This window comes from Vanacampus margaritifer, chromosome 12 (genome assembly GCF_051991255.1).
Source record: "Vanacampus margaritifer isolate UIUO_Vmar chromosome 12, RoL_Vmar_1.0, whole genome shotgun sequence".
NCBI classification, from domain to species: domain Eukaryota; kingdom Metazoa; phylum Chordata; class Actinopteri; order Syngnathiformes; family Syngnathidae; genus Vanacampus; species Vanacampus margaritifer.
Window position 1 is genome coordinate 3,213,513 of NC_135443.1, and position 23,251 is coordinate 3,236,763.

The 23,251-nt window shown below is 39.4% G+C and overlaps 1 protein-coding gene across 2 annotated transcripts; it reads right to left on the bottom strand.

Moving 5' to 3' along the window:
* Positions 1-7: 7 nt before the first annotated feature.
* On the bottom strand, positions 8-23,248 carry actn2b (actinin, alpha 2b). Of its 2 annotated transcripts, XM_077581269.1 has the most exons (21): positions 22,911-23,248; positions 16,808-16,922; positions 16,554-16,673; positions 16,396-16,482; positions 16,198-16,285; positions 15,469-15,547; positions 12,102-12,183; positions 11,140-11,225; positions 10,501-10,593; positions 10,068-10,298; positions 9,796-9,943; positions 8,461-8,611; positions 6,870-6,978; positions 6,191-6,331; positions 4,827-5,009; positions 4,625-4,759; positions 4,257-4,436; positions 3,095-3,241; positions 1,984-2,049; positions 1,738-1,896; positions 8-1,150 (listed from the first exon to the last, which is right to left on the bottom strand). In XM_077581269.1, the coding sequence occupies exons 1-21, from the start codon at positions 23,040-23,042 to the stop codon at positions 992-994; spliced, it is 2,691 nt and encodes an 896-aa protein (XP_077437395.1). In that variant the 5' UTR covers positions 23,043-23,248; the 3' UTR covers positions 8-991. The 2 variants fall into 2 exon arrangements, with proteins under 2 accessions (XP_077437395.1, XP_077437396.1); XM_077581270.1 differs by lacking the exons at positions 15,469-15,547; positions 16,396-16,482; positions 16,554-16,673; positions 16,808-16,922; positions 22,911-23,248 and having other exon boundaries at positions 16,198-16,276.
* Between the last annotated feature and the right edge of the window lie 3 nt (positions 23,249-23,251).

The window sequence follows — 23,251 nt, forward strand, 5'->3', positions numbered from 1 at the left end:
AACATAGTTGTTTGAATACCATTTATTTCATTTTGTTCCTTGGGTACAATGAAAAGTGACAAGAGACCAATCTGGGAATTGTTATTGGCCAAATTAGAGTTAATGAGTGTCAATTTAAAACGTAAATTGTTGAAACGTGCATGAGCAAAAGAAATGTGGGTAATATTTCAACACAACAGTAAACCTATTTAATCAGCACATACATTGAAGGCATAAAACACACAGTTAAAAGTTTAAGAAATTATTTTTCTAAATGTATTTTTGTGTCTTGTGTGTATGCCTTTAAAGCATAATTGATTTTAAATATTTTACCTTTGCATTAAAGTGATTTCCACCTCGTCCATTTGGGTAATAATTCATTGATTATGTCTTCAATTGCTTTTTCGATTAACTTAAAGAGGACATATTATGGAAAATGTACTTTTTTAATGGCTTGCATACAAATAGTTGGGCTTGCCCATCAACTGTGGAAATAAACAGCCAATTACGTCCATTATTTTTTTTTGTCTATTTCTGAAAATCTGTGAGCATTTCTGCACTTGCGTATTTCGATAATACCCCGACGAGTGGCCGAGCTGTCAAAAAGAACGAGACAGGGTTGACCTCTTAAAATGGGCACGTTTCAACAAGATAAGAAATAAGTGTGCAATAATTGTTGATCATTTGGGAAATTTTGATGAACGTCACAGACATGTTATCAAAGCTGGGAAGATATTTTAAAATTGAGGAAATGCATAATACGTCTACTTCAAAGCATCTGGAAATGCCTTTTGAGATGGTATCAGGCTCGGATTGAACAAGGCATTCCCAAAAGGTAACTTCAAACAATGCAATCAATTTTGAATATGGCTGTTTCAGTGAATCAAAATCAGGCATCTCTTCCGAATCAACCCAAATATTCAACGCAATTGAACCTCCTTTCAATACAGATTCTCTAAACTCCTAAATCAAGAAAAAAGTAGCGGGCCTCCGGAGGTTGCCATGTGAAGGGTTAAAGGTCACTCTCCCCGTAGAGGGCGGTGGAGAAGGCGGTGTAGTCCAGCGCCCCCGGTGGCGCTCCCGGGGATTTGTAGGGCGGCATCCTCATGATGCAATACTCGGCTTGCTCGGGAGGAAGTTCCCTCCTCAGCTCCTCCACCAGGATGAACGGCTGTGATGCAATGCAAAGGCAAGGATTGGACAAATGTAATCAGATATTGTAGGAATGGCAAATACTGTTGCACCTTGACTTACAGTTTGATTCTTTTCATGACCAATCTTGGAAACTCAATTTACTTATCGTGTGCAGTATATAAAACGCCATAACGATGAACCTCCGCTATTAGCATGGGAGAGTGACGTGCATTGTGAAAATTGATGAGTTTCAACAGATTTCCATGGCATCGCAATGCCACAAGGTGGCGGTAGAGCTCTACTTTTGGTCTTAATGAAGCTCCTCAACTCACTTCTACTAGTTCCTAAGATGGCGGAAAAGCAATATCTTTATTGCCTTAGTCTGAGCACAAATAGGTGACTATTTTGAAAAAATATATTTTTTAATCCGTATATTTGTGAACGTTGAACCATGAATATGCAGCGTAAAAAATTCATATTGAACTACATGGATTGCACTTCCAATCTCGTGACAGCTCTCAACTCAACTTTTCAGTCAGACATGGTCAAGATCCCGCTTTACTGAAGCACTAATAACTTATATTTTATCTGCGTTGCTGCCATTCCTATTCTTCAAACACAAACCTTGTCAGCCGCCAAAATCCGGAAGGATGCCACAACCTGCTCGGCAGTGTCGGTATCGGCAGTTTCTCTGGTCATAAAGTCGATGAAAGACTGGAAAGAGACGATTCCAGTGCCGTTAGGGTCGACAAGGATCATTATCCGGGCGAACTCCACCTCGCCCTGAATGGGACAGAAAAACAGCGGTTTTGAATATTGTGGACACACAAGCTACCTGCCCGCAATGAAAGCTCATTTAAAGCCCCTCACCAAATCGTAGCCCATAGAAATGAGGCAGGCTCGGAAGTCATCAGTCTCCATGGCGCCATTCTTCTTCTGAGGTCGGAGGGGTTATCATACATTAGTTATGAACAGGAACGGGAAAGGAAGGCTGGATTTACACTAAGGGCCAATTCTAATTTAATGCTGATATCCGATTGTTTTGATATAACTCCACAAGACCAGGCAGTGAGAAAGAACACAGTAAAGTAAAGAATAACACATAAACAATAGAAGCATTAAACATTTAGTTGGCCTCAGTTGAGTCTACCATCAAATAAATAAGTGTGAGGGTACTAAATCTTGCCATTACTCAATGCACACACATCTAATGAAGCATATTTTGTTGTTGTTTTTTTAAACGCTCGTAAGGAAAATGTTCAAATTTTGGCATTTGCTTTTTATTAATATTAATATCAAATATAAAGCATATGAAAAAAATCACTGCGTGAGCTTAACTTGCACCCAATTGTCCAAAATGGCACCGTCCAAAATTATTAGTTATTTTTATATGTGGGAAACGTACATTTGTAGTACATGAGTAAAAACGTCCACATTTTGGTCCATTGACTCCCATTATAAATCATAATTTTTCATGTTTTTTGATGCACTGTACACCTGATGTGTTACAGAGCATTTCCCGCGATTACCCAATTCATCCCTTCACTGGGGCATCAACTAAACGTAGAATTGTTTATTTTTGACTTTAGAGTCATAAAAGCCATGCTACACCGGATGGCGCTAGAGAGCTAATGATGATTTTTGGTTGAGTTGACTTATGTGCTTCCTATGTCCCCATTCTTAAACCAAAACAGGAAAGCACGGTTGGGATTGAGAGCTCAGGCCTGTGATGCCACTGAACATTTGGAGTGGTCGCAAGTAAAAAAAATATTATAAAATTACATCACACTTCCAAAATTTGGCTCATTTTATTTATGTGTCGTAAAAAATAATTACGTTACGAAGGTTATAAGCGTTTACTCTATTTTGTTTGTGACTACAGTTGACATTGGCATATCTCACTTAGAACATTTACAGCTTAAATTAACACACATATTTGATGCAAACAGCATAACGTGGAACAATCAATGGCACTCTTTACCCGATCAAAGTGGTTGAAAGAAGATCTGAATTCATTCATCTGCTGCTGACTGATGCCCTTGGCGTCGCGGGTCAGGATATGAGTTTCGATCTCGTTGATGGTGCGGGCGACTGTCGTGAGGAGCAGCTCCCAGCCAACGCGGATGTGCTACACATGACAGCATGCATGACAGTGAGTAATTAAAATAATAATATCCATTTATGTAAAGACTGATCATGTAAATGATTTCTCACAGTAGTTAACAATGATTGATTTAAAGCGGAAGCCAACCCCCAAAAATGTTTTTGATGATAATATGTTCTATGCAGCCCCACTAGTCTAAATATGCTATTTTGGTTAATATTGCATTAGTGGAATATGAGCTAAGCATCAAAATCCAACCGTTTTTATCCATCTCAGGGGGCGGCCATTTTGCCACTTGCGGTCGACTGAAGATGACGTCAATGTTGCTCAGGTAACAACCAATCACAGCGCAGCTTCAGAAAATAGGTGAGCTGTGATTGTTTGTTGCTTGAGCCCTGAGCAACTGTGATGTCATCTTCAGTCGACAGCTAGTAGCAAAATGGCCGCCCCCTAAGATGGCTAAAAACGCTTTTTGCAACATGGCCCTGGTTGATCTCTTATACTCTGCTGCCACCTGCTGGCCGTTTTTTGTAATAATTACGATTGCTTTAAGCGACCTAGGTCAGAATCTGCATCAAAGCCTTCTGTATGCTCTAGCATATATATATATATATATATATATATATATATATATATATATTTTTTTTATATAAATACATTTTTGGGTTTGAATGAGTTAATCAAAATGTCATGTTTAGACTAGTGAGGTCACATAACATAATGTCAAGAAATGTTTAAGGTTGACTTTAACAAGTTTAGAAATATACAAACATAAATATACTGCAATTTTCAAATTATTAACTTCAACACTATTCCTAGGGATTCACAATGCCCCTTCACTGGTGAACGCCTGTGAGACAAGGTAAGGCGCCTGTAAAGTTTACGATGGAGTAAAAAAAAAAAAAAAAGAAACAAAAGAAAGAGTAAGTTCTAGTATTTTCCTAAAGTTATTTAATAACTACAACCTGTTTGCAAAGGAACAAAAGCAAACAAAGTGTTGTTGTTTTTTTTTACACAAAAATGTCCTCCAAAATTGTACCTCCATGGTGTAGTTGGTGTGTTTGTTGTCAAACACCAGCGACTCCTGGATGAGCTGGTGGTCTCCCTCCAGCTTGTCGATGTTGGGCTTGTAAGCGACGATGACGTGCTCGCACTGCTTGAGTTGCGTCATCTGGTCCTCGAGGGTGCCCCCTATCTCCAGCGCGCAGCGTCCAATCTCCTGTTCAACAACAATTCAATCGGGCCACTCATAAGAATTCCTTTCGAAATACCACCGAGTCCATTGCCTTTGTTGAGAGCAAATCGCCCCCATATTAAAGATGTCTCCTCACTGACCTAATCTTATGTGAAATGTATTTAAACGTTATTATCCTGCAATAGATGGCAAGCAATCATGTCACGTCGAACCTCCATCCTGGCCTGGATCCAGGGTCCAATTAGATTAGCCTGCGCGGCAAACTGCCGCCTCAACCTTTCGTGGGAATGCTGGCGTGCCAACTCTTCCTGCATGGCGCTGTCTCTCTGAGGAACCAACTTCTTCACCTGAAATAGCACGCGTGGAGTTTGAGAAACGTGGCGATTGAAATGGCTTTTCAAAGCCGTTGACTACCTTGTCCCATTTGGCAAGGAGCTCGTCGGTGGTGATGGTGCTGTAAGGGTTGGTAACGTTGGCCTTGATCCCGTAGCTCTGGGAGATTTTCTGCACCTCATTGTGGATTCCGAGGATGGCCTGTCGCTCAGCATCCGCCTCCGGGAGAGTCGCTTTGAACTGCTCGTGAGCCGCAATTAGACTCTGGAGGGCAGACGGAGAGGAAAAGGGAAGTGCTGGAAATGCTGTTGGAATGTCGACGTTTTGTCAGGTCTGATCATTTTGTTCAGTATACACATTCCACGTGGCGAATCATCAATCAGTTTGAATTCAAGTCAAACGGAGGGAAGTTGGAGAATGTTAAAAGTATATTACTTTTAATTTAACTTATTTCTATGGCCGTCTTAAACACTGTGAATAGACGTTTTTTTTTTGATGGCCACAGTTTGACCATGAAAAAGATTACAAATATCACAGATGTGATATAAAACAAAAATCTAATATTATTACATTTAACTAGCCACCACGGAGGGAAGCCTGTAATTTATTTTCTTCTGCCCAGTAATAGTTTTACTGTATAAATGGTAGGCATACTTGAAAGTTACTTGAATCACTGTGTTGTATTTAGTTCTAAAACCAGCTATTTTGAATGGCATTTATTTAGCCATTAGATATGTGTGAAAATTAATTATTTAAGTCACTTAATTGTGTAGTCGACAATATATGCAATTTATAAATAAATTGAAAAAATATCACAAACAATTGCACCTAATTTCATTTAAATTAGGGGAAAATACTACATCAGGATAAATATCGTTATCGGGATATAAAATTGCCAATATCGGAATAAATAATTTTGTCCATATCATAAAGCTCTAGGCCAAGTCATTCGTAGTCATTCTCATTTTGTATTTATTCTAAATATGATTAATTACACAATTATTTAATAAAATACATTAATTGTTCATGGTTTATGTAAAATATATATAATTTTTATTTGTTGTTCAGTTATTTAATGAGATAAATCATTTTTTTTCAAATTGGATATACATCCTACATTTAATTAACCAGTTTTAAAAAGAGGGAAAATTAATTAATGCAGCAAATATTACAGGAGTCTAGAGCTCGCGAGTCCAGGATCAACTTGAATAGTCCACAATATTAAAAATTCAACTTGATCATAAGGGGAAATGGAGTGCACTTATATAATCTTTATGTTGTATACTTTACCAAGCCTCACTTTTATTAGACAATAATAATCAGTGAAGACAAGTGATAGAGAAAATGGTGGAGGGATGGATTATTCTGTTAACTTGGCACTTACAATAGTTAAATTGTTGAATAGAAGAAAAAAAAAAATCTAATTTTAAGCACTGTGAGCCTACCTGGACTTCCTCTACGGTGTGCACCATAAACATGTCCTGCAGGTCTTCCATGGCTCCCTCCATCCAGTTGTTGAAAGGAGCCGAGCGCTTGGCAAACTCCAGGAACAACTGGTCGATGGTCTCCAGCAGCTTTTCTGTACGCTGGAAGAATTACCACATGACATAAAACCCTGAAAAATAAGGACTCAAAATGTCCAAGTTGACCTCTTCCATACAAATCCCACTACAAACACACCCCCCCCCCCCCCCCCGGGCACCTGTTTTGACGACTAACCTCGGAGAGAATAACATTAGCATGGCCTTGTTAACCTCAACTTTGGCTGGGTCAGAGGGGGATTGTGTTGAGTGGGACGTGGACGGACAACAGCCCTCTGTTGCTGTCATTCACACTTAATCCTCAGACCTTTTCCTGGGACCTAATGCAGTTGCAGGTCAGGAATGGGCAGCACGGATCAGAGGAAGTGACCATTGGGACCGGAGCCAGTCACAGGCCACATGATGACAGCCATGTCTTAATCCAATACCATGTGAAAGAGCTGTGGATATTTTGGGTTGAAAGCGATCCGCGTCTACTGATGTGGATCATTAGCGCACTCTGGTGGAGACTTGTCACACACGCCAGGACGTCCATATGACGTGATATGTTCCTCCTTGCCCATGTACTGTTAATGCTCCTCACCTCCAATGCTTCCCTCCTTTTCTGGGTCAGGGTTCCCAGCCGGTCCCACAAGTCGCAGATGCTCTGGCAGCGCTGGTTTACAGCTGCCACGTCATGGTAGTCCAGCTCACTGGAAAGGAAAACGTGGACCTTTATGATGGCAGATACAGTGCCTTGCGAAAGTCTTAGCCCCCTTGAACTTTTTGACCTTTTGCCACATTTCAAACAAAGATATCAAATTGGATTTTCTTTTCACAGTCAATTGTGAAGTGGAACAAAATATATGATATTTTTAACTTTTTAAAAATTTTATTTTTACATATAGATAACTGAAAATAAGGCTGTGCAAAATTATTCACCCCCTTTTCTCTCAGTGCAGCCGACTCCAGAAGTTTCCTGATGATTTCTGACTGATCCAATGTTGACCTAAATGACTGATGATGATAAATAGCACCAATAAGAATATAGGAATAAAATAAAAAGTCCACCTGTGTGGAATCTATAGTCTCAGAGCCAAAAGGTTCAAATGCAGCATTTTTTTTTTCCTGTGCAAATTTGGTTGTTTGTTGTAAAGGGTCATCCATTTTTCAGGACATCTCACGATAGGGCTGCTCGATTATGAAAAAAAAATAATAATAATCACGATTATTTTGATAATAATTGAAATCACGATTATCAAATGAAAATTTTTGGGGTAAAAAAAAGAAAATGTTTAAACATTTAAAAATATAAAGACAAATGAAATTATTTTAAACACTATAATTATGTAAGTTCCTTTTGGACCAAACTAAATTTATTAAAGGTGTCATTTTAAAATAAAAAAAAGGTGAATATACATTTAAACAACTCAAAATTAATATTAATAATCTTTTTTTTTTGTTTACGATTTTATAATTGTGGAGTGTGATAATTGAAACTGTAATTGAATTTTGATTAATTGCACAGCACTATCTAATGACTCAACTAATTAAAATCAAAACGTAAATTAACCAAAGCAAAAATAGGAAACGTACAAGCACATTCAGGCCATGTCCACTCAAACACGCATATATCATACACTCACTACTAAAAATTGTTTATATTTTCCTAGACAAACGTAGCTTTTTTGATATACTGTCTATATATATTAAAAAAAAAAAAACTGAAGATAGGGCGATTTATGTTCTTAACTCTTTGACTGCCAGACGTTTTCAGAAAAGGGATGCCGTGGGTGCCAGCCGATTTAAGCATTTTGACTGATCTTTCAAGGTCCACAGAAAATTATGTGTTTGGACTATGGAAACACACATACTACCAAATGAAAGATTGGACTCTCATCTTTCATCAGAAAAAAAAGTTTGTTTCTACCTTATTCCGTTTTTCAGTAATCAACAATAGAAAATGGTTAGTTTCACCTCTGTTTTGAAACAAACGTCTTTTAACGTCTTTGGCACTCCTCCCTAGGATTTTACTAAACGTTATTTAACGTTTTTGGCAGTCAAAGAGTTAAAAAATAGGCATGTACATGTGGACTAAGCCTCTGCCATTTGTCTGACATAAATTGTGGAGTGACTTCACAGTCCCGATACACGGTCTCGGACAATGACAGAAAATGTGGAGTGGGGTTGCGTACTTAAGCTCCTGCGCAATGGAGGCAATCTGCTCCACTCGGTCTTGGTGAGCTGCCAAGTCGCTCTCAAAGGCCTCGTGTTTTCGAAGCATTGCCTTTACTTGTGTCAGGGTGGCCGTTTCGTAATCTTTCAGGGAGAGCAACATTTCTTTGCCTGATAGCACACATTAGAGGAGAAAGATTAGAAGTTTAGATTCAAACATAGATTTTCTCATGGTGATAATGAACACTATGGAGACTATGGAACGATCCGGGCTTAGCTCAAGCTTAAAACAAATGGCACATAAGTAAAAAAAAAAATAAAAAAAAGTGTGAAAAGACATAAGGGACACATGCACAGCGGATGTGTAAAGTCTACACACCCCCTGTTCGAATGCCATGCTTTTGTGATTTCCACTATTAATGTGAGCTATAACTTGTATAAGCTTAACTTTATTTGGGGTTGAGGCACTTTGAATGGTGGCAGTTGTGTGCTGCCTCTGTTTCATTCGCAGTTATAAGACGGTGTCCACGACAGAGTTATTATAGTTTCGGAATTTTCATTTTAGTTAGTTTTTATTTTGAGGTTTTTTATTTTATTTTTTTAAATCTAGTTCGTTTTAATTAGTTTTCACAGTGGTTCTGTTTTTATTCGTTTTAGTTAAAAAAAAAAAAAAAAAAAAGCTTAGTTTTACTTTAGTGTCAGTATTAGTTTTTGTGTTTGTTTTTAAAGTGCATTACTTGTGCGCAATATTATAAAATGAAAAAAAATAACACATTTCTTACCTAACGTTATATTTCGGCTGAGTTAAATGAAAAAGCAGGCGAGCTGAGCCATTGGAGCCAAAAGTCAAGCCCACAAAATGGTCGCCTCGGAGTGATGTCGTCTGAAGGTGCTTTTCTATTGGCTGCTGCCAGACGACGTCACTTCTGTGACACATTTTCAAAGGTCCTTATTTCGGTTAATATCGAAACAAATATACTTAAAATCACATCCAAAGTCTCATAATAGCTATAATTTTAGAGTTTTAGTTTTGTAAATATAAAATTTATTTTTAGTTTTTGTGTTTTTTTTTTTTTAACATTTTAGTTTTTATTTTATTTCGTTAATGAAAAAAAAAATTGGTGTTATTTTTCTTTAACTAAATTAACCTTGTTCCACGCTTGTGCAATCACATTATTACAGTTGTTTATTTTTATTTCCTCTCTTTGAAGGATATATTTTTTTATTTTTAATCGAGTTGTACAGGCTGTAAATTTCTCTATTTTGGACAAATTTTTTTTTAGATCTCACGCAAATTTGGCATTCGAAAAGATGTGTGAGGCCTTTTTATATCTACTGTTTGAACAACTGCTCACCGCTGGCCCAATTTTCATGATTGCTGGCTTTTTGGCGAAACTTTTCAGCCAGGTGGTCCAATCTCTCCAACCTGCGAATCTCTGTGAGGAGCCACTCCTCGTATCCCTTCTCTGCATGCTCCAAGCCCTGCCATGCTGTGGCAATATCCTGGAGGCACAATCAATGGGGGGGGGGGGGGGGGAGAAATCACCACATGCTCTGCTGAGTCTCTCTCCTAGCCTGGCAATCAATGACGCCAAGTTCAGCGAAGGAAGAATTTGGAGTAACTCACAGACACCATCTTCCCCTCGGAGGGCATGAAGGCGGGCCGGTTGCTGATGCGCAACTTGGTTTGCAGCGTGTTGAAGTTGATTTCCAGCTGGCACTTCTCTTGCACCTTGGGAGGCTTGTGCTGGCGCCGGTAGTCCCGGAAGTCCTCCAGCTTCCTCTGCATCTCTGCCATGGTCCTCTCCGGGGTCCGGTTCTCCAGCCAGGGAGTGGTGCGGCGGATCCACTCCAGCAGCTGGATGGGACCACGGCGAGATAATTAAGACGTTAAGATGGCTTGACGCCGTCATGGAGCTTTGCACGATTCATTTAAATAGTCGAAAATGAGCAATTGTAGTCCGTTTAAAAATGTAGCTGGTTAGCAGCACAGCTACATGTATTTATTTTTTTTTTGTCACGGTATAACAAACTTGCGCAACATTTTTCATCGTCATTACCTGGCTGGCCAACCTCTCATACTCCTCCATCAGCTTCTCATTCTCCTGGTTTACACCCAACACCTTACAAATTCTGTTGGCAGCCGTCTCAGCCTGAGGTGGGGAGAAAAGAAAAAACAACAACTCAAATTTCATTACGGTCAGTTGACAGTGGGCCACACTGATTCCATCATTAGTCTCAAAATAAAATTTGGGGGTTCGCTGCCAGTGGGGATGTGCTAAGAGAATGAACTCATTATTGGTTCTCGAAAATTTTCTCGAAAAGACAAGAAGGCCCAAATGTTCATTAAAAATGAGGCAGGTTTTACTCCTAAAAAGTGCATTTAATATTATTGTAAGCCATTATAACATTAGGCAGTTTTTACATTAACACTGCATTTAAATCTAAGAAATAAATAAAGAACTGAACTTAAATAATAATTCATTTAAAACGTATTGCACATTAAGTACAACTAACAATTCTAAACGATTAAATGCAAATGTGTTGCAACTAAAGTTCAATACAATTGAACTGTACGTCACAAATGCACTGTACTGGATTGAAAAAAAAAAAAAAGTGAGTGAGTCTCAATGTGTATATCCTTATATTAACATATACAGATGGAAAAGAAAATCATGTAATAAGAGGATTTTGCGTACCTGTTCCGCGCCAGCAAAAGCATGATAGAAGCAGGACACATACGTCATGATGGCTCTTTCGTCAGGCTTGGGGGTGTTGATGATATCTGTCGGGGGAGGGGGAAGGTGACGTCAATATGAAAACAAGAGATATTAACATAGCGGATAGACAACAGAATAACAAAAAAAAATGCAGCTAAAACAAGTAAATTTGACTTTATTTAGAGTGGGACCAAATTACAGCCCACTTTTTACAGGGAATCCTCAAAATGATGATCACATTTTAATGCCAAGTTAATCCGACATTAACTCATTCACTGCCATTGACGGCTATAGGTTTCAAAAATTCATTTGAACTATTTCTATTAGTTTCACTTTTTCAACAAGCATATGAAAACCTAGAAAAAAATGCATTGTACATTTAGAACAGATGTAAAATTTCTGATTAATCTTGAGTTAACTAGTGAAGTCATGTGATTAATTGCAATAAAAAAATAATAATCGCCTGATGACCCTAATAAAAAAAAGAAGAAAATATTATTAAAAATTAGGGGCATCAGACGATAATTTTTTTGTTGTTGTAATTAATCGATTAATCACAAATTTTATATCTGTTCTAAATGTACAGTAAAAAAAATCTAGGTTTTCATACTCTTGTTAACAAAAGTGGGGGGGAAAAGTTAAACTAATAGAAATAGTTCAAATGAATTTTTGACGTCTATAGGCGTCACTGGCAGTGAATGAGTTAAGTAGCACAGGAACAGAAGTTTGGTAATTTCACACCACTTTAGGACAGCTGCTTGCAGAATTTGGCCAAAATGGCTGCTTCAAACCAAAATGGACAAATTACTAGTCAATTTCAAGCATGGGTCCTTGAAGACTTTTACATGCCTACTATTACGATTGGCATATAACCCCCCCCCCCCCCCCCCACACACACACACACACACACAAACACACACCCAGCTTTCCTAAATGATTACCTTCAGCATCAAGCATTTTGGGAATGTCCAGGTGTTTCTCCGCTATTTCAAAAGCCAGGTTCAGGTTCCCCAGGGGATCATCCTACAGTAAATAAAGAAATACAATTCCACGTGACTCAACAGCAATGGCAGACTTCAAATGCCACCGGGCCTGACCTTCATGCTACGGCGCGTATGTTATACTTCCTCATCGCTTGCATGCAACTCGCATTTATTCATCAGAAGACCTGCAGCTGAAAAAGCTCACGTGTCGAACTTTCATTAGACTTTAGTGTTTGATCAATGAGGCGAGTGTCTCAGCGGGGGAAAAAAATCGATAACGTTTTGACACAGCAATTGCGGAATCTACTTAATGACTGCTATGTCGTTAATTGAGTTTCAGATCAAGCGATTTATCTTGCGTGTCACAGTGGGATGTTAAATGCTGACTTAAAAGCCAAGCAATTTGCAGAAGCTTTTTAATTAAAACCGACACATATTTTTGCTAGTGAATCCATGAGAATTGGGCAAATAAATGCCGTTTTGTCCAGCAATTTGAATCTACCAAGTAAAGAAAAAAACAGTCAAAGAACGAGGAAAAAAAGTTGAAAATGTAAAAGAATAACATCTTAGTGTTGGAAGAATAAAGATGAAATATTACAGAGGGTGGATTAAGTAATGTGTGAATAAGGTTGCAATAGTCATTGCTTATGTTTATAATATGACTTATTTGGTAAATTACAACTATATTCAGGTTATAGAGGATTATTTCTTGAAAAATCAAATTTAATTTGTGTAATGAGTACGCAATATTACCACTTTCTTCTTGTGACTACTTTGTTCTCGCTAGTTAATTTTTTCCTCACTGTAATTCAGAATTTAATTTAAAAAACGAATGGCTTTGTATTGTAATAATAATACGACTTTATTCTCATCTTTTTTTAATCTCATAATATCCTGATAGCTGGAGCCTATCCCAGATGAATTGACGGTCAATTATTATTTATTTTTTTATGATTACCTATATTAATAGCCTAAATATACCACAAACTGTGATCCCAAAGCTGTAATTTTCAGCTCATTATATTTTAGTAGTGAAATCAAAATGTTTTTTTTAAATGGTATAGAAATTGAGCAAGTCATTAAAACAAAGTTTTGGGGTGTGATCATTGATAATAAACTGCGTTGGAAATCGAAAAACAAAAAAACAAAAACGTAAATTGGTAAAATCAGTAGCTGTTCTTTATGAGTTCAATAATTTTGTAAATAAGAAAGGCCTCCACATACTGTATTTTTCACTTGTATTACCTCACATGTCATATTGTGCTGAAATTTGGGGTGATGTGTATAAAACAAATATAGACCCAATTGTTAAATTACAGGGGGGAAAAAACTATTCGAATAATAAATAAGGTTGGTTACAGGAAATAGCTTCTCATAATTTTGACTACTGTCGCAGGACTAAACAGTAAACCATTGTTCTCTCCACTACAAAGTCGCTTGCGCTCCCCGTGACAGGCAAGGCCAGCTGCCGCTCGATCCAGCAGAGGATGAAATGGAGGGATCAGATGATACCAGGACGGATGCTTGGATAGACGCGAGGACAAACATGGTGGCTCTATGCTTCAACAATGCAAGCCCAACAGGCACGCTCACCTGGAGCCAAGCTCAACAGCTGCACAATGACATTGTCTGCGATCTGAAAGGGTGAGCGAGTGTGTGAGAGAGCGAGAGAGAGAAAGCAGTAGGAGTTCGCACACCAAGTCCTGCCTCATTGTGATACTCCACTGAGCTAGCGTGTTCTTCGCTCTCATGAGGACAAGCAGCCTCTTGCGGCGTACGCGACGTGACTAATAGCAGGGGCGAGGCCGAGCGCCGCAGGGTCGGGGCTCATGTTTCCGTGGCCGTTGGAGCCAGCGTTGAAAAGCGAGGGCTTCTGGTTGCAAGGCCGACGACAGATGAGTCACTCCTGCTGAGCAGCCACAGTGGCCACACTTGGAATTAACATAAGCAAGCAGGATCAATTCAAATAGAAAATTCCCCCAAAGCGCTCGTGTACAAGCAACATTCCCACTAGAGAGAAAGTGAAGGAAGACGAGTTTCACAACTACTACAAGTGCCTGTAATCGGCTGTAACAGTAGTTGTTTTGTGCGGAGGATAAAGAACATGTGCCTGTGAGTAAACGCTGTCTGGTCCATGTGTTGCTGCACGGTTTGTGTTTAAATATCCGTTGCTTAAAGCAATGTCACATCGATGCTATTTGTTAGCCCGTATAATAGTGTTTCCCATGTGTTAGCAACAAGCTAGCGTACTTCACGTTTTCCATGATATTCTAATTTACTGAGATGCCTCATACTGTAATAAAATCCCTTACAAGGGCTGAAACAGAAACCTACATTTCCAAAGATAATGTTGCACATTTTGATTAGAGCTGTCAAAATTAATTGACAGGTAATCGATTATAAATTAATCAAAAGTATTTTAGTAATTGAGTAATCGTTTGGAGCCATTTTTTCATTTAAAGTTGTCCAAATCCTCTGATTTCAGCATTTCTGTAGTCCTTCATGAAAGTAGACTGATTATTTCTACTTTGTAAAACAATGACCGAACCAGTAACATAGTACATCAATCATCCTTTTTTTTTTTTTTTTAAATCACTATACGAATAAGACATGTGAAATAAACACCAATTACTGGTTAATAAACAGTAATCAGGGGGAAAATGCTTTGTAATACACTTTAACGCAAAATTAAAATTAATCAGATTAGTCGATTCATCGATTGAATATTCAATTCTACAAATATTTGATCGATTCTACAAACATTCGTAGTATAGTGAGAGCACTACTTTTGATTGACACTATAAATGAAGTATTAATTTAAGCCTATTTTTGGCAGCGTTTGGAGTTATATCCTGCTGATAGTGTTAAATTTTTTAGGTGCACTGCAGCCTATTGAGAAGCTTCAAAAACTCTCAACTAAACTTCATCTCGGCAGGTGGTCTCTTGGTTAGCATGAAGTCTGCCTCGCACTTTTGAGGTTCTGGGTTCAAATCTCAGCTCTGGCCTTCCTGTGTCGCTTTTGCACGGGTACATTCCAAAAATATGGTTCGCTAAAGACTCTAAATTGTCCTTAGGTGTTTATGTGAGTGTGAATGGTTGTCTAAATGTGCCCTGTGATTGGCTGGCAACCAGGAACTCTCTGACAATGTCAATCAAAACAGCATTACTCTAAATGCAGATACGGTGTAGAAAGCTTAGTGTTGAGTGTGCTTTTATCCGATCACACTGTGAAATGTTATAAGTGCGTGTGCATGTCATTCCGTGTTAGTGTTTGGGGGGGGCTGACACACAGCATCCCGGGTTACAGGTGACACACACACGACACCTTGCTGAGCTTAGAGTAGTCGAGCAGGTCGGGTCTGTGTCTGTGAATCAGGGCGCAGAAGGCCAGGCCGTCCTTCCAGCTTCACCGGTCAATGAGCAGAGAGAGCCAACAGGTCAGTTCACACTTTAGCAAATCAAGCCAGCTGCTTCACGACCATTTAAAACGTGAGTTTTGGCCATGTCAAAAATCGTGCCAAGATTCTTGATGGAATTCTTCGTTTTGTAGGTTACGCTCTAAATGTGCATTTGCTTGTGTTATGGTAACTATAAAATACGACAGATATTTAAACTATGTGTTGATTAAGGAAGCTTTTCTAAAATTAGCTCTTAAACATGTCCCATCCACAGAGGTGGCAAATCCAGGTCAAAAAAGCAAAAACCCTGCCACAGTTTGGCTTTAGCCTCAGGTGTTAGCTAGCTTACTAGCTAGCGCCCTGGATGCTTGATTACCTGCTAGGGAGCTAGCTAGCTAGCTAGCACAAGGGGCTAAAGCCAAACTGTGTCAGTTTTTTTTTTACCTCCTAGACCAGGATTTGCCACCTCTGATGGGACCATCAGAGTCGAGAAGGTAAAAAAACTGCCGCAATTTGGCTTTACACCCTTGTGCTAGCTAGCTAGCTAGCTAGCTTCAGGGCCTAAAGCCAAACTGTGGCAGGTTTTTTTTACCTTCTGGACCTGGATTTGCCACCTCTGCCCATCCATTACTTAGTGAGGTCAAATGTTGACTTACCTCACATGGAAGTTCTGGACATTAACATTCCTGTAGGGGGCGGTCTTTCTTTGACACCACAAGAGGAGGCCCTCTTTGGCAGATGTTTCTGCACAAATGTTAGCGGTACAAATTAATGAAAAAAAAATTCATATTAGGACAAAGTCACAGGTGCGTCCTTAGAATACTGATTTTTTTTAATGCATTTTATCACCACACCTTCAACAGAAATGTCCTGAATGGCAAAGCGGAGGATTATCGTCCATATCATTCCAAGCGTCATCTTCACATTCCCGTCCACAATCTCTGAATCACAAAACACAAATGATATTAGCGAAAGTTATGGTGATATTTTGTGTATATTTAGCTACCGGTACCTTCAGCTCCGATGGAGACAAGTTTTACTCCTTTGCTCGTAATGAAGTCCAGTGCTTTGTTGACATTAGCAATCTTGTGAAAGCGCATCTTCCCTCTGTCCGGCTTAGGTAACCTCTCACCTGCCAACATGCCATTGTGGGATGGTCATGTGAGTAAATACTCTAAGAGGTTGCTATAGAAAACTGTTTAAACAAATGTAGAGCAGTACATTCAGAAATGAAATAGTATAACAAACATCAATTTGGAATCATACCCGAGATCACTTCCAGAAGCAGCATGAGTTTCAATCCGTTTCGCATGTCTTCTTCAATGTTTTCAATTTGAGTGCCAGCTTTCCTCAGGTGGGAGTTGCACCAGGCGGTGAAGGTCTACCAAAACAGAGATACCACGTCAATCAAACAAAACGTTGATGACAGAATGTAATTAGAGCTGACAACGTTCCCTTGAAATAAGCATTGAACCCCGAGTTTCTGGACTTGATAGAGAAACTTCCCCTTTTTACTCTTCCCCATTCATTCCATTGTATGGACTGCAGTGTGTCTAGCTCCAGAATTTAGGTGCTGTACCACTACAGATGAAACTGCAGTTGTACTCTCTCAGATCTAATGGCTATGACCTGTGGTGTTCCCCAGGGGTCCACCCTGGGACCCCTATTGTTTAATGTACATGATTCCATTAGGCCTGTTAAGACCTTGCTATAAAACAGACAAGAAAGGAAGACAAGAGACTTGGATTATTTTTGCTCGCGAGGAGAACGGACAGAGATGTGCACAGATTACAATCTCCTACCCATTCCGAAGCCCACTGCGCCGAACCTCCTCTTTTTATTGGGTAGTCCCTGGTTACATAGCCTATTGCTGCTCTAAACTGTTTGGGGAATCGGCAGCAACGTGACAATCATCCCGGATATTTATATATCATACCGGAGTCATTGCGCAGACAATAATGCAGATGTTTTTCTTCAGCGCTGAAAGTTTCAGTCAAAGTTAAACGGTTTAACCGCAAAATGTTCCAGCCGCTTTCTTGTAATAAGGTCACAGTTCCTGTTTTGCAGCTGCAAGAGCACAAGTCATGCTTTGTAATACTATAAGAGTAAATAAGGGATAACTTATGTACATTTATTCTAACACTATGTATATGAGAACCAACGGTATTTTTAATGAACTACTACTAATGATTAGTTTCATTTTTTATTAAATGGTTATATTTGCCTTACTTTAGTTTTCTGTAGCTGTAAAGCAAGGTAGTGCCTCGTGTACAAATTGTGCTCTACAAAATCAACGTGCCTTGCCTAAATAGAGGCAAGATCAAACTTTTGGTGGCATTTTTGTTGGCTGAGTTTTTCTAATGTACAATGTGAGCCTATTTTCAATTAAGTTTGGCAAACATTGACCTATACTGACCCAGAAGTGTCAAATGTCACCTCTTTTCATCCCTAGAACAAATGTGCTTTGTGAGATACTGTAAATCCAGTTAAGATGGGATTATTGTCCTCCTCCTCCTATTTTTGTCATGTTGCTCACACGCCAACAATGGATGAAGTGCTGGGAGCCCACCGCAGAGCTCAGAATTCCGGCTGATATAAGGTGTTAAATATAGAGCGCTCTGGGGCGCTTCACGATAAGATACCCGCCGGCGAGGGAATAACGTCAGAACGTGTCGGCGTGTCAACGAGAGTCAAAATGTCATGTGGACAGAGAAATTGTTCCCCGTTGTCCGTCACTGTGTGGGCACTTGAAATGTGATTGGCTACAGGCGCGAGGTGGCTCTCTTATCTCAATTACGCTTCCAGGTCACCCTCGTTATAGAAGTGCCGGAGTGGCAAAAATACTGTACAGGATTAAAATTTTAAGATCAAAGAGGACAGTTTGTGTATAATTAACTGAATAAGTCAAATACAGTAATACCATAATGGACATCTTCATACACAATACACCTGTTGTGACCTTGTCAAAAAAAAAAAAAAGTTTACCCACAGTTCGTTGTCACTTAAGTATGACATCATAGGCTTGGTTCAAAAAACAAAAACTACACACAGGAGGAAATTCCTCATATATACGGCATGCCTTAAATGCATGCCAGGACAAAAGCATATATATTAGGGGTGTCAGGCGATTACATTTTTTAATCGTAATTAATCTTATGACTTCAATAGTTGGCTCATGATTAATTGAATTTTTTTTATCTGTTTTAAATGTACAATAAAATATATTTTCTAAGATTTCATACTCTTCATAACATAAAAGTGGGAAAAAAATGATTAACGAATAGAAAAATGGCTGCATCTTTTAGTCATTGATACAATAATTTCATAATTCATAAAACTGAGTTAAAAAATATGTATTGTACTGTAAAAAAACAAGTGTGATATTGATTTGTGGTGGTCATTTTTCTGCACTAGATGGCATCATTGCATTTGTAAGACATTCGTGACAGTAACTTGTGAAATGCTGCACATTTAAAAAAAAATTGTAAAATGCAACTTGACACCAGTTTTCAAAAATATTGTTATTAAATGTATTACTGCTAAACTTTGACATGGGGAAAAAAATTGTGGTGTTAAAGGAACTTTAAATTAACACACTAATTTTGACACACCTAATATATATATATATATATATATATATATATATATATATATATATATATATATATATATATATATAACCACAAAGTCAACAGGGCTAGACTTCAGCTCACCCACGACCCGGATGAGGTCAAGAATGATCAGAAATCGATATACTATTTTTTTGTCTTTGTAAATTCAACAATGCACAAGGTTCATTTTCACATCCTTGCACCGCCTGTGGCTGCAAAGTACTCGCCCATTTCGACATTCAGAGCAAAAAGGCCATCACATTTCACAGCGAGAGCTCCCCTCGGGTGCGTGACTGAGCTGTCACCATCCTTGTTAAGAACCGCAGCCTGCTGGTGCGCCAAATTTGACTCGGAATAAAGTCGCAAGAATCCCGCGGCCCACGTTTCCGAGCACTCAAACCCTCTCCCACGCAGGGCTACTGACCAGTGATGGCCTGGACTAAAAATATTTATGAATCACATAGAGCAGGAACCAAGCCTGTAAATCTGGTGGCTGATGCCTCTGGGGACGTGCAAGGTAAAGCTGACAGGCCTGAGAAAAATGGAAAAAAGATGAAATAGTCCAACTACAAAGACAAATTCTTATGAATAACATATACTATGGTTGTCTGTCATATACAACAAAATGAAAAACTCGTTTTTTGTTTTTTACTTTTCAGGGTAAAAGAATAGTTACTCGTGTTTCATTGCATTATTATCCCCATCTATCCAATTTCTACTTGTTAGGAATAATGTACAAACATTTACCTCATATTTTCTCTAAGCATTTATTCTGTGAAGAAAGTAAAAGTGAGTATGACTTGTGCACCGTCATCTTCAAAAACTGTGGCCTTATCGCACAATGACGACTGGAATATTTTGCTATTTCACTTTTGAAGCTTTGACTTTGAAACTTTCAGTGCTGAAGAAAAACATGTCTACATTATTATCTTCACGATGATTTGTATCCATGACTGCTTTGAGGTTGCTGTTGTGTGTTCCCCTCCCCTTTAGAACAGCAATCGCTATGTAACTAGTGAATATCCAATAAAAAGAGAGGAAACGGCGACGCGTGTCCAGAGCGCGATAAGAGACTAACTGGGCACATCTGATTCCGTTCTCCTCGCGAGCAAAAAATATTTAAACCTCTTGTTTTCCTTTCTGATTTGTTGTTTATTAAATCTTCTAGGTTGCCTGAACCTGACACTACTCAATTGTGCTTGTCCTCATTTGGGTAGTGGACCTGGACTGGTTGCTACAGTATTTGATCGCTGGAAATACTAACATACACGTCAAATCCAAAACTCATACAAATGTGTTTTTATACAAACTACTGTCCGGTCCAGCATTCCACTTAGCTGTTCTCATGTAAATTTTCACTATTGCAGAGCATGGGAAAGGCTGCTTGGTGTGGCCCTGGGCAAAGCTGTGAATGTTCACAGTGAATGTCAGGCATGAGAAAGTCCACGGTGCCAGGTGACAAAGCAGCACGACCACCCTGATCTGAAAGCAACTTAGCAGCTACAACGATGCTAAAGCGACGTACTCGACCACACTCACTTATAATAGCGGGAAAAAACTATGCAATGGAAAAACGGCTATATATACACAATCGATCTGGACTTGTACTGTATACCTGCCACAACATAAGGTCACTACAATTCTATTTCATACATTTTTTCTAATATTTTTGAATACCTTATTTAGTCCTGTGAGAGGCAAACTATTCAGAAGGATCAAGTGTAATTCAACACCATTGCTAACTAATGAAGTGTTTAGTGGGTCTACTTTACACTATATTTAGTAGGGCTCAACAATATGGATTTTTTTTTTTTTTTGCCAAATCATCATTACCAGGTGTCTGATATTGCTCGGTGGCATAGTTGGTAAAGTGCATTATACAGTAACCAGGAGGTCATCATTTATCCCTCAATTTACTTCATAAGCATTTCACATGTATTCAAATCTTAGCATTCAGCTATTATAATTCAGCTTTCAGCATTCAAATGCAATTTCTCCAGAAATGGCACTTAGCCTAGTTGGTATTAATAATTTGGATTGATTAAAATAACGGTGATTATCATTTTGGCTATAATAGTGCAGCCCTATGTTCCACTGTACGTTGCCACAAATACACAGTTTCCTCATCCCAACTGGGTGGGAATGGGGGGGGGGGCACATAGAAGTTAAGGAGCTGAGGCCTCCAGCTGTGCAAAGAAGCCAAGTCATAAAGCCCTCAAATCAACTGTGAGCATGGGGGGGCCCGAAGTTATATTCAGTCAGGCTGGTGCAATATTTTCTGCGTGTCGTCGCTATAAACAAAAGAATTCCGCGCCAAGGACAGCGGCTTAGCCCTACTACAATGCCCGCCCGTGGCTGTGGTTAAAATTAGACGCAGCGTCCATTCTAAATCCCCAGAGCGTCATCATGTGTTGGGAGCATCTGTTGACAGCTCGCATTCCCGGCGTATCACCGGAGAGAGAGAGCAGAGCCGCTGGAAAGCAAGGCTATTGTTAGCCTAGCTGGTACCCGCCGCATCCGTCCGTCAAAGAGTCGGCAGGGAGACTGTTGAGGTCCATGACTGCTGGTTTGGCACGTTTTACTTCATTTTGGTGACATTTGGAGTAAACATCATCAATGTATACGTTCTAATCTCCATTTTAAATAGAGGTATGACCTCATTCACAGTTTGTGAAGTACGCAGTTAAAGGGGATATAACTGAAGAGGTGCACAACTAATGGTGAAAATGTGCAATTTTGTTTCATTCATCAGAAATTTATTATTTATTTACAACAAATAACTTTCACCTATCTATGCTGGTGACATATAGTGACAGGCAGAGCCATTAAATGCTCTTCCACTAGATGGCAGAAGATGCAATTAACTTGTATCCACCTGTTGCCATTCTAATAACCTGCCCTCACTAGTAAAGAAACTACAAGTTGATAATTGTGTGCTAGTAGCACTACTAGTAATGTTATAAAATTCTACTTGTTACTATCTAGCGCGTCACGAGCAGTACTACTAGCATGCAAATGCCAACTAGTTCAGTTCTGCCTCCCGAGTAGCATGTAGATGCTCTCTCCAGGGTTGTCCTACAAGTGTGCAGAAATGTCACATAGTAGTGGAAAAATGTTACTACTAGTGTCTACTACTGTTTATGCAAAATTGTTCAAGTTACTGTTGTCTTACTAGCTTAGAGGTCCGTGTGCTAGTATACTTTTTGTTCTCACTAGTAGGACAATTACATGTTAGTAGTGAGGCAAAACTGCACTAGTTGAAAACTGCATGATGCTACTAGTACAGGGGTGCTCAAGTTCGGTCCTCAAGAGCCCCTATCCAGGCTGTTTTCCATGTTTCTCGCCACTAACACACCTGATTCTCGATCAGGATTGTTATCAGGCTTCTGTAAAGATTGCCGATTAGCTGATGATTAGATTCAGCTGTGCTGCAGGAGGAAAATATGGAAAACAGGCTGGATAGGGTCTCTCGAGGACCGAATTTGAGCACCCCTGTACCATTACTGCTAATGACATTATACCAGTCTATAGTTCACATAAATACCATACGTGGAGATGTTTACTGGTGTAGTTTTACCTCACTAGTGACTATAATGCAGAATTTCTAGACAAAAACTAGTGAGTCTTACTAGTGAGGACAGAGTGGACTAGTAGTACATAGATGTCAAGGCGAGGATGTCAAACAAACGCTCAAACCAAACGCGGTTCCGTTGAGGGTTTTTGGTGCGTTCCTGGGCCACTTTTTTTTTTGGACTTACTTTCCTCTGCTGTTGCTCCCAGGCCGGGTCGAGCAGCATGTCCCGGTCCCACTCGTCCTCTTGGAGCATGTACTCATAATCGTAGCCATTGTCGTAGCGCACCGTGGCCTCCATTTGGGTCATGGTCATCATTTTTACGGGCCCCTTGAAACTCGACTTCAAGTTGAGTAAAAAAAAAAAAAAATACAAATTAAGTTGTGGTGAAGACCGGGAAACTTGTCCGACTTGTGTTGGTTCTCTCTCACACACGCTCGCTTTGCCTTTGTCCCCCCGACCTGACAGATGTCTGGCCCCGGTTGCCTTGAGCCGGACGAGAGCGGGCGGGTTATCATTAGTAGGGG